Source organism: Sorghum bicolor, chromosome 1 (assembly GCF_000003195.3).
Source record: "Sorghum bicolor cultivar BTx623 chromosome 1, Sorghum_bicolor_NCBIv3, whole genome shotgun sequence".
Classification (NCBI taxonomy): domain Eukaryota; kingdom Viridiplantae; phylum Streptophyta; class Magnoliopsida; order Poales; family Poaceae; genus Sorghum; species Sorghum bicolor.
In genome coordinates, this window is record NC_012870.2 from 73,798,891 (window position 1) to 73,810,891 (window position 12,001).

General features: G+C 47.0%; 1 protein-coding gene across 2 annotated transcripts; it reads right to left on the reverse strand.

The window, feature by feature from the left end:
• On the reverse strand, positions 1,557 to 7,586 carry LOC8081864 (BTB/POZ domain-containing protein NPY4). Of its 2 annotated transcripts, none has more exons than XM_002468266.2 (5): positions 7,194 to 7,586; positions 5,260 to 6,087; positions 4,192 to 4,261; positions 2,684 to 3,844; positions 1,557 to 2,421 (listed from the first exon to the last, which is right to left on the reverse strand). In XM_002468266.2, the coding sequence occupies exons 2-5, from the start codon at positions 5,319 to 5,321 to the stop codon at positions 1,885 to 1,887; spliced, it is 1,830 nt and encodes a 609-aa protein (XP_002468311.1). In that variant the 5' UTR covers positions 5,322 to 6,087; positions 7,194 to 7,586; the 3' UTR covers positions 1,557 to 1,884. The 2 variants fall into 2 exon arrangements, with proteins under 2 accessions (XP_002468311.1, XP_021306551.1); XM_021450876.1 differs by lacking the exon at positions 7,194 to 7,586 and adding an exon at positions 6,220 to 6,531.

Genomic DNA, 12,001 nt, shown 5'->3' on the forward strand with positions numbered 1-12,001 from the left:
AAAATACGCAAACAAGATTTTAATGAGAAGTGGCTTGTTGTGGTTACTGTGCTGTGAACAGTGCATCTACGCGGTAACATGGCAGCATCGGAAGCAAACCCCTCGTACAGAGATCTCATCAGCGCTGTCGTCGGCCTCCGGCGCCAGCATTGCCCGTTGCTCATCGAGTCCATGCATGACGCGGCTATATATTCGGCAAGCCGGTTGGTTTAGGGGTGGATCGGTACGCGTCATGCAGGTCCCTTGCCGTGGCTCCTCGGCGTACCCAATCAGCATGTGATGCGCGCGATGTGAAGCTATACCATCATGGCTGTTTTTTTTAACGTAGCCCCGGATCTCGATCAACTGGACGCGGCGAGACACGTACGTCGTGTTGACTCGACAGGTAGGGAGGACGCCCCTTGGTGCCCCCGTGTCTCGACCGCGATTAGACAATCCTCACGGCCTTTCCTCGTGTCTGTCCCCGGAGCATGGAGCCACGCCGTTTCTCCGACGACAAAAGGCAGCTAGGTCCGCCGTGCCCACTTGGTTTTGTTGGCCACTTCGCGTGGCTAGGGCGCTAGGCTGGGGTAACAGTACTAGCTCGCTAGGCAGGCTGTACCTGTATACGCCTGGTCGTCTGCCTGCCCCCAGCCGTGCGAATCTCGCCGTGGCCCACGCCCCAGAGACCCGAGGCACCAATGAACTCCCGGTCTCCTGTTTGACTGCCTGAGCGGAGGCCCGTGTCTTTTTGGACCGAGGGCGACGAGAAGGGCGCAGGGCATCAGTGCATCACTGCGTGTTTGACCCTGAACCGTCCGGCCGGGCAAATGCCGCGTGCATGCGCGAGTTCGCCGTCCCTGCAACGCAAGCGGCCGCTGCTTCAATTCGTCTTGCACTTTTCCTGGCATTGACATGTTTGGATCAGACACGGTTACACGAGAACAAGGGTCTGGGACTCCAATTTGCCGACCGGTGAACGGTGATTGAACCTAGTCCTCTGCTGGTATCTTGTTCCATGAACTTCATGGCGCACACTGCAGATTGGCAGGCTAGCTCTGTCTCGGAGTCGGAGTGCTAAATATTCTGTAGGCCGAAGGGGCGGAAGGTGTTTTTTTTTCTGTCGATGCATTCAGATCTTCTGGTAATTGGCATGACATGGATCTGAGCCAGGTAACCTGAGTGGGCTGGGCTGATATGAGCCGTTCAAATTAGCAGATGCCGAAGTACCATTTCTGGTTACAACCTTCCGGCACAGGTTTACCTTTTGTCCTTTTTTTTATCTTATCTTGATCATATGGCAAAGCATAGATGCACCACCTCGTTTCTTTTGCATCTGTTCAGCTATGATATGCGGCAATGCTACTATGATATACTGAGATGACCCAGGTAAAGGGTACTTGCATTGGGATGCCTGAATAAGATACCATTCTATGTGATTTCAGACACATATAGTTCAGACTTTAGACGTCGATCTGATGGCTTTCCATGTATTAGTCAGCAAAGGTCACTCGCTGACGATGAACATGTTCGATCGGCTACAAGTCAGAAGTCACTGTGATCATAATATCAGATGATGATTCGAACGATCTAACAGATCTCACAGAAAAACAGCCAAGAATTCACAGCTGCAGGACATTTATGCTTCAACTCTAACAAAGTAGGCTTCTTATAACACTACTCCGAGTTCAGACATTCACAGCACAGCCCAAGGTCTCATAGGTTTCACGGCAAGCCTACTACATGCTAACAACATCACCTAACAACGTACGTACCTGGCATTATACCATCCCTACAGACGTGTAAAAAACATGGTCCTTGCTTCTATGCAACATTCATAACAAAGAACAGACGACTGCTACAACCTAGTGCTCCTTAAGCATTTCACTCAGCAAAGGGCTGCAGCTACGCAGCAGCTGACTTGGTGGTGCTCCTTGCGGGGGTCCTCTTGGGATGCTCCTGGCTGGGCAAGATGGCGCTGTCGGATGAATCCGAGCTGCTGCGCTCCCCAGTCTGCCCTTTGCTTGACATGATCTTCCCAAGCGCCTTCTTTGACGTTGCGCCACCTTTCACCCTGCCGTTGGCACCCTTGTTGCCACCGTGGTTCTTCTCCACGATGGTGCTGGCTGTGTGACATTTGTCTAGCTTCGTGGTCTTGGACAGACTGAGGTCTTCCACGGCCATGACGCCGTCCCACTCGTCTTCTGTGTTTGTTGTGGCCCCTGACCTTGAGCTCTCGTAGGAGCCGATGCCGATGCTGTCAGCTCGGATGGTGGCTGCTGCAGAAGCCCTTGTCTGCTCGTGGTACAGCACCTGCACCACAATCCTCAGAGGCAGGCGCTCGTTCTGCACAGCATGAGCACATGCATCTGGCGACAACTTCTTGCAGTCCATGAGGGCACAAAGCCTCTTCTTATCGCTTTTGCCCAAGCCTGGGTGCTCCTGCGTAAAATTTAAGAGAACTATGTCAACTCAAAGAGTATTTTACAATCAAGAGAAATTGAATGCCTATCTTAATTCCTGAAATACTAGTAACAGCAATGTATTTGAAATAATTTCTTGAACTATGATGAAGAAATGCCACAATGGAAGTTGCATCAGGAGTGTATATTGAAGTAACTAAGCATAGAGTGGTTCACTCTGCATATGAAAGTCTCGGAATGTTCATGAAATTTAATAGGGTACTTGCAAGTGGCAACAATACCTTCAGATACATATCAATGGCGCGATACAGCCCATCATGAACCGGCCTTGAATTGGCTGAAACTGTCTCAGCTAGACTGAAGAACTTGTAGACCGGTATATTTGGGTCCTTTGCAACCTCTGCGAGATATCCATCAACAATTTTGGCCACTGTAATCATTGATGCACTAGGAGCTGATACATGGTCATTCACTTCACCACCATTATGTCTCTGGGCATTCTTACTATCTTGTCTGACAAATTCTTCAACAATGCTAAGAATCAGGTCAATGTCGTAAACAGTGGTATCCCCATCCACTGTAGGGATCAGAAGATCTGACACTGATGCTTCTTCCAATTGCCGTGCAATGCGCTTCATAAGCTCTTTCCTGCACATTTCTCCGCACTTCAGCAAATTTGTTGCCTTCAGTAGCTTTAAGAGGAAGCTGCATGAAACTGAACCTTTCTCAGATGGCAACAGGCATGTGATGGTAACTAGCATAGCCCGAACTTTTGCATCGCCATGGATCATTGAGACCTTGCTTAGTGACGGGAGCTTCTTGTAAGTGTAGGCTTTAATTGCCTCACCGATCACATCCTTGGGCACCATACCCTTGGTTTTGATTGCTGTTATGACTTGCTTGTAGGCATCAATGTCGAGATCTGTCAGATCTTCAACCCACCAATCCTTTGGAACAAACTGCTGCTGCTTGACTCCATTCCATGGTGAATCATGACCATTCTCAGTTGGGAGCTTCTTACGATTGTATGTGTATGACCATTCAACTTTTGAAACATCAATAGAGGCTTTTGAAGCAACAGAGTCAATGCAGTGGCTAACCAGCTTAAGATCCTCTGCCCAAGGTAAATGAGCCTTTGTTGTACCAAGAACAATAATAGAGTCTTTCCAGCTTCGGAATATGCTTGAGCTGAGGAAGATATCAATCTTGTAGATCAGATTTCCCTTGTCAACAGTCTCATTCATCTCCAAGTACTCTGCAGCACAGCGGGCTGCAATCACATTGTAGGCATTGAGTGTGACAATCATGCCATAGCAAAACTTGGCACAGATCTCAAAAGCCTTTGCACCACCAGGAATATCATGGATGTGGATCTCAATATTTTCATCACCAGTAGTTGGAATCAATTTCTGAAAGCGAGCACACTTGGATAGGAGCGGAAACTGCGTGATTGGAAAATGCAGGTCAGAATAACAGTGATAGATATGCATACTAAAGTGAATAACAGTGATAAATATGGACACTCAAGTGATTGCACAATGCATAACGAGACCAAGAAATCAACTAAGCTGCTTGGATGTAAAACCGAGAAAATAACAATCAAATGACATATTACAAAAATAAGTTTATCAAGGGTCAACAAAAATCTTCAGCACACAGACAACTTTGATAAGAAAAATATAAAACCAGGCCACATGAAAAAAAACATGATCTCCAACAGCACATGTACTTTCTACTATACTCTCACAAAGCAGCACTGTCATATGAATGAAAATAACATGTCACTTACCTTGTGAAGGTAAAACTTTGTAGTCCCTATGCGAACAGTGATGTCGCTCACCAATTCAGATGCCGCAATACTGCAAGGATAAGCAGTTCTCATTAGTAGAGGAGTGGAGAATAACAGGAATACAAAAGAACACCCAATGCTTAAAGATTGAAAGACAGACTTTGGATTATTAGTATTCGAATCTGATTTTCTTGAGAACCTATGTGCATTAGGATTGTTTATATTGTACACCATAAGAGACATGGTTAAATTGATAAAATAAAATACGGTACATACAGTAGTACAGCAGTGCTATATGAAAAAACAATCATTAATATTCTATACACAATTTCAGGGAAAGGAAAAAGGAGTTGCATTCTTGTTAAAGTAATTTGTTAGTATATATGATGCTAAGTATCTGGCTTTCTAAACTGAGGAAGCTATTCTATACTGCTTCTGAACTGAAAAGCTGTATCCAACCAAGCATTTGTCAAAGCAATAAATAAATAAAGAATGCTAACGCAAAAAGAACCTTTATTACAAGAATAAGCGAGTATATGGACAAAGTTGACACGAAACTCTAAATGAAGGATCCTAAAATCAGTTCCGTGCTTTGAGTTCGTCTTCTATTTGTTGCTTTCTGTAGTTATGATTAGGTTTTTTCCTGAAAGTATGGTTCTCTTTGGTGTCATGCAGATCTATCTTAATATGAACCTAGAAAAGCGTAAAGTTTCCTCTGTAACCAAGGCTGAAGGAAACCATATTGGACATCCATCATGCAAGTATGTATTAGAATAATAGAGTATCTGAGTGGATTCAACAAGAACACATAGATAATAACATCTTGGATAGTATGAACACTCTGAAGACTATAAACTAGGGAAATATATCATTTTATGGGTTCTGAAAGCTCAATGACAATATTATAACTGTATTGCATTTCATGGGGACAATGCTATAACTCAGATCATCTATAATGGACATAAATAAATAAATAAAAATCAGTCAGATTCTAAGAACGACATGCGGATTCAAAAAGGCAGCATTAAAGAAACAAGGTAAAAGAATGCAAAAGAAGCGATGGATCACCTGACTTCATTCCCATCGTCCTGAAAGGTATCCGGATTCGATCCAAGCTTCATGAACTTCATCTTGAACACGAAAGAAGAGCCGCACAGCTAGCTTCCCGCTCCTCTAAGACCACCAAATGCTCGCACAGAAACCAGACCACTATCACCACCACCACTTGTAAGAAGCAAGAACTGCGCAGCACAGCACCGCTATCCCATACTCTTGTCCACAGCAGCAACGGCAAACGGCTCAGAGCGGCAGCAGAGAAGCAGAGTACAAGAACAAGTCGCCGAGAAGACCGAATATTGCAACGTGCCGGAGCCGTCCAGGAGATCGCTCGTACAACGAAAACAAACAAATAATGGGATCGGTTCCGATGCAGCTCCTGCTTGAAGCACACTCCTTCCCAGCCCTGAGCCCCCAACCTACTTATGCGGCCGGTGCTGGTGCTATCGTAGGCAGTGAGGCCAGAAGCAGGGGGGGGGGGAGGAGCACAAGTACCTCAGGAGAAGTAAACAATAGAGAGTGGGAGAGGGGGCCGGGGCAGTGAACCAGAGGAGGGACACCCACAAAGCACAAAGCTGACACACCCCCACCTCCCCCTGCTCACTTGTTAATTGCTTGTCCTTCTTGATCTGGGAAAAAGATTAGTATAATTCCCTTGCACCCTTGGCCAGTTTTCTTTCTTCACTCCGGCCACCTTCTCCTCTAACTCTAAATAAAAAACACCAAGATTCAGAGGGGATCTTGTGTCCAATGCATTATCATATTAAACAACTAGTCCACATTCCTCGCCACACCATTCCCCGAGTATGATCTCTCTCCCTCTGTGTGTCTCAACGATCTCTGCGGCAACAACGGCAAAAACAAGCGTTAGTGGCGCGCTCTGAGCAAGTTGAGGCAGGCAGGAGACACCGAGCATCTATTTTAAATGCAATACGGGGGAGGCAACGGAGAGACCAAGAACCACTTGCTCACTCTGGTTCTGAGCTTGTGCGGGAGAATCTTATCACCAGCACGCCAAGATCTCGCTGTGTTGTGCCGAGATCGATCAGAATGACGAGGGAAAGAGAGACGCACGCAACACTAATACAGCGAGAGGGTAGGGAATAATAAAAGAATCAGAAAACCATCAACGGGCAGTGCAGGGCAGGCAACCGCACAAACACAATGGGCGTGAGAGGCATGTGGGCGGCATCGCATCGAGGGTTTATAGCAGCAAACCAGACCAAGAGGGAAGGCAACAAAAGAGGGTAGCCAACAAGGCACGCAAGAACAAAGGCAAAGCGAAAGGGCAGCGTCAGGCATGACCCAAGAAAGAGGAACAGTGTGAGACCCACCCGGAGAAAAAGAGCCCTCCCGTTTCCGAGCAATGGAGCCACCCCTGGTCGGTCTGGGTGCCGTCGTGATCCGCCCCACCCCCACCCAACCCCCAAGAACGTAGTAGTGCACTCCTACTCCGCCCGGGGGAAGGGAAGACGACGAGCTAGCTAGCGAGTGCGCCCCAGATGCGGCCACGCAAGTGTGTGCATGCGCCGGTCGCGTGCACATGCGGCTGTCCCTCTGCTGCCTCTCTGCTCGCGCTCGTGCTCGTGTTGGGAACACTGGGCAAAAAGACGGTGGCTTGGTTGGCTGGCCAGGGAGGGAGGGAGGGAGGGCAATGAGCTACCACTAGCAGACCTCAGTGGGCTTGCAGGTGTCCTTCTCTCCTCCCGTCGTCTCCCCCTCCAATGGCAGCGCTGCTGGACTCAGGAGGCGGCCCCCAGCATGCCTCCCCAGTCGTCCCCCCCTCCTCTCGAGCACCCACGACCACGACGGCCGGCCACCCTCTCTCGCTAGTCTATCTATCTGAAGCGGGCCAGCCATGCAACATCTCAACTCAACATACAGCGAAAGAGAAAGTGGAGGAAGATCGGGGAAGAAAGAAAGGAGCAAGAGAAGAGCAGCCTCACCGTCACGGCGCGCAAGAAGAAGAGCAAGCTAGCAAAGCAAGCAGCGAACCCTTTGATGGATGGAAGTGGAAGGCTTTCCTGCTCGCCTTTGCCCCTGCTGCCTTTGGTGGCTGGTTCGTTTGGTGGTTCGCTGCGCGGCACCCTCGCTTTGAAGAGGGAATACTCCTAGCTTCCTGCTGCTGCTGCTGCTGCAGGGTGCCCGGCCGGCAGTGCCTTTTCCTTCTCCCCGCTGCTTTTTTTTTTCCCTTCTGCGTGCGATAGTAGCTACAGTATGGGTCTCCGTCTTTCCAGCTGCACCTGCACGCAACAGTCCATGGAATGGAATGCGCAGCGCAGAGGAGTAGCCGTGCACTCGTCTCCTTTGCCTGTCTGCTCCACTACATTAGCAGAAGGAAGAAGTCCACTTTAGATCCCTCGCAAAAGTCTGTTTTTCATCCCTGAACTTCAAAACCGGGTAAAATACATCCCTCAATTTTTGAAACCATGCATATTACGTCCTTGACATACTTATGAGCGGTTTTGAAGGCAGTTTTGTCTTTTTTATTTTTATTTATTTTGGCTGAATATTTGTAAAATTATAGTAAATCACATAAAATTTATAAAATAGTAAATCTTATTTTGTTGGACTCCAGATAAGTAGATCTACATAGTGAACATATAATATAGTATGCTTTAGTACAAATTTTTTTATTGTAGCTTTAGATCTGTGTTTTTCTATAATTAATTAGAATAATTCATAGCTATAGTTTGTATGGTCCAATTGTGGTGATTTTTTTATGTTAGACTAATTACTATATGTTTAAACTATGGTAAAAATTTCATACTCATTAGATCATGTATAACTTAGTTATAGATTTATTATAATTTAATAAGCATAAACCTAAATAAATCTATAACTAAGTAATACGTGATTCAATGAGTATAAAATTTTTACTATAACTCAAACATAGAATAATTAGCGCACCATATAAATTTCATCACAATTAGACCATAGAAAATGTAGCTATAATTAGTCTAATTAATTACAGAAAAATATAGATCTAAAGATGCATAAAAAAAATGTACTAGAACATACTATATTATATATTCAATGTGTAGATCTACTGATCTGAAGTCCAACAAAATTGAGTTTTCTATTTTATGATTTTTATGTGATTTACTGTGATTTTTCAAAAAATTCAGCCAAAATAAATTAAAAGAAAAAGGCAAACCACTTTCAAAACCAGGTTAAGGACGTAATGTGCACGGTTTTAAAAGTTGAGGGATGTATTTCGTCCGGTTTTAGAGTTTAGGGATGAAAATCAGACTTTTGCGAAAGTTGAGGGACCTAAAGTAGACTTTTTCCTTAGCAGAATAGCAGACCTAGATCGGTTTAAACCCAGGGCCGGGCTGGGCCGGATCTGGGGTCTTGCAAAAGTTGAAACCCTGGGCCTGGAACCTGGTCCGGCCCTGACGAGGCTAGGCTGCCCGTTGATGAAAAATGGAAATAATTTAATTTCTAGTCATTTCACATTTATATTATTTTTTCTTATTTTTTTTGATAAAATTGATTTATAAAAATATGAGCATAGTTCGAGGAGGTATATGTTCGGTCCATACAAATAGTACTACTTTATTGACTAGTGTATGAGAAACAAAGCAAAGTTGCACAACCAATGCAAAAGGATATTCCCTCTAATAAAGAAGAAGAAAGAGAGCTAGTAGGCGATGCAAAGGGTTACGTACGGGCATGGAACAAGATCGGAAAAGGTGGGTGTGTCGCTGAAAATAAGCTCTCAGGCTAATAAAGCTACTGCCTTTTTTTTCAGTTAAGCAGGCCACGGACGACACAAAACCAGGCACGTCAAGACCTTAATCATCTCCGATCAAGAGAAAAACACCGGCATCGGCATGCCTGATGCATGCATGCCTCTGATAAAGCTACCTCGCCTTTCATGCGCCCCTCGGGTCTCTGATGCCCTTCCGCCCGCCCTGTACTGTACTGCCACCGTTTCTTTAAGGAGGGCGAGGCCGAGCCGAGCGATCCCTTTTGCGCACGCTCGCGGCGATCGACCCAACGAGAGGCGCCTAGCATTAGCACTAGCAGCAGCTTGGCCGGCCCGGCGCTTTGGAGCATGGCATGGCCCCCGATGACGCGTGTGCCGCCGCGGCGCGTGACAGCAGGTAGACGTCGCAAAAGCAAGCGCGCGCGCGCGGGTCGATCGGGTGGTGTTGGGGGTGGTATGCGGCCTGTGATTGTGAAGTTCCACTTTGACGGCATGCATGAGCATGGCATGGGCGTGAGCCGTGCGTGCGTCGAGGGGCGAGGGCGCGCGCGCGGCCAGGTAAAAGCATGCACGTAGTGGTTTGCTAATGCGCCTAGTAGTGTGTTTCCAGTTGCAGACGGCTTTCGCCGATTTCCGGTGGATTGGCTGGCTGTATGCCTGCATCTGCAATTCTGCTTCTGCATGCGCCAACGGGCAACGGGCAACGGCAGGCTCTGCAGTCTGCAAGCGCGGCCTCACCTGTGTCGTGGATTGCTCGAGCCTCGGCCGGGGCCCCGTCTCCGTCTCTACCTCCATCTCCATCTAGGCTGGACCTGGACCCGATCGAGCAGACGCATATTTGGCTGGCATTTCAATGTTTTATATATTATTAGATGTAGCAATGTAGCATTAGGAACTAGGAAGCACGCAGTATAGCACTGGCTACCGAAGCCGATGATGGGCGTGCGTAGCGTAGTAGACGGTAGCCGTAGCGTAGAGCGAAATAAGTCAAAGACTACCCCTAGCACGGTAGGGCTGGGAGGGAGGAGGACGGTTTTCAACAGACAGCAACGGGCATAGGAGGCGAGGCGAGCAACGTAGCCATGTACTAGCTGCTGTGTTCACTCGCCTAGTCGCCTGCATTGCATGGTCTAAGCTTATGATGACGGCCCCCGGCCCAGCAGTATGGACCCGTCCGTCTCCTACTAGTCGTAGACGACGGAGCCGAGAGGTCGGGCGAGGGGGCTCGATCGGTTCTTTTGAGGAGGGGGACGGGAAGGACCGCAGCCTGGAGGTGGAGAGGGTCGTCGGATCGGAGGGAGGCGTGCCCGTGCTCGCTCTGCCCTCGACAGCCTATCATGATGTTGCGCTTCACGAAGCAGCCGCTGCTCTGCCGTGCCCTCTGGCTCCTCGTCGCTGCCCACCTCCCTCCCTTTTCCCCTTTTCCCGTACGTAGGCGAACTCGAGAGCGGCAGCTGCACACCGCACTATGCCCCCGCCCCCCGTACTTTCCCTCCTTTTCCTCTCTCCGCCCCGTCGCGCTCGCCGTTTCTTGCGTTGCGGTTGCGTTGCTCGGTTCGGCACTTCAGCTGGTTTCTCTCTCTATCCACTCGCACACAGCCAGAGACACGGCATGCCGCGCCCGCGCGCGCCGTGCATGGTGCGTCGCACTAGCACAGTGCATGCAAAAGCCGCCCGCGCGCCCCGTCCACCGGTGCGGCGGCCGGGGTGTGACGCCCAGCCCAAGGGCGAGGCCCCTAGCAGTTGCTCTAGTCTAGATTAATCCCCGGTTTTCCCTGTTGTTTTTGTCGCTCGGTTACTGGATGACAGACCATGGTTTGGGCACCCACACCATCATCAGCTCCTAACGTGTCGCCACCCCGCGACGCCAATGATGGCCACACGTTCTGCATGCGTGTGGCTACGACGACGGGATCTGTATCTCCTTTTTTAGCACGCAATTTGTGTTAGTGCCTGTTTGCTCTCTTCCGTAACCAGCCTGCTGCCAGCCTCAGTCTGGGATACAAGTCTCCCTCATCTACGCTGAGACGATGCAAAACTGTTTGATTATGGTCCTGTTTAGTTTATCTCAAAATTCAAAAAAAAAATCAAAATTTTCCATCGTATCAAACCTGTAGGCACACAGAGTATTAAATATAGATAAAAAATAATTAATTACACAGTTTATCTGCAATTTGCGAGACGAATCTTTTAAACCTAGTTAGTATATAATTAAATAATAATTACCAAATAAAAATGAAAGTGCTACAGTATCAAAATCCAAAAACTTTTTGATCTAAACAAGGGCTATATGTATTGCTCTAGCCAATGTGCATTGAGGTTTTGATTGGTGATTGTATAAACTTCTAACCCATTTTAGAGATAATGTATTCCTTCCGTTCACGAAAGAATCAATTCATAATGTTGTCCTAAATCAAACTTTTTGAATTTTGATCAATTTAAAAAAGTGTTAAGATTTACGGTATCAAATTAATATCATTAGATTTATCATATAATATATTTTTATAAGATGCACATTTTAGTTCAGCCGATCAAACAGACCCTGAAACTCTCCGACTATGCCTTGTTTAGTTCACTCCAAAAACAGAAAACTTTTCAAGATTCTCTATCATCACACCGAATCTTAACGCACATACATAGAGCATTAAATATAGATAAAAATAAAAACTAATTACACAGTTTTTTTGTAAATTGCGAGACGAATCTTTTAATACTAGTTACTTTATGATTGGAGAATGTTTGTCAAATAGAAACGAAAGTGATACAGTGTCGTTTTCTAAAAAAAATTTAGAACTAAACAAGGCCTAAAATACTGGGGTCGAACGAGTGTCGTTTGATGGGGCTGCTTTTTCCTGGACGCTGGGGGATTATGCATCTTACCTTTGCCTAGTTGCCTTGATGAGCATTGAGCAACGCTAGGCAAGGGTTTGCTCAGCTTGCCTCTCCTAGCAAAAGAACCAAACATGCCCCGGGTCGCGGAAGGCGAGCAACAGAAGGCGGTACCTGCTTGCTTTTCTTCCACATCGGTCCAGGATCGGATCC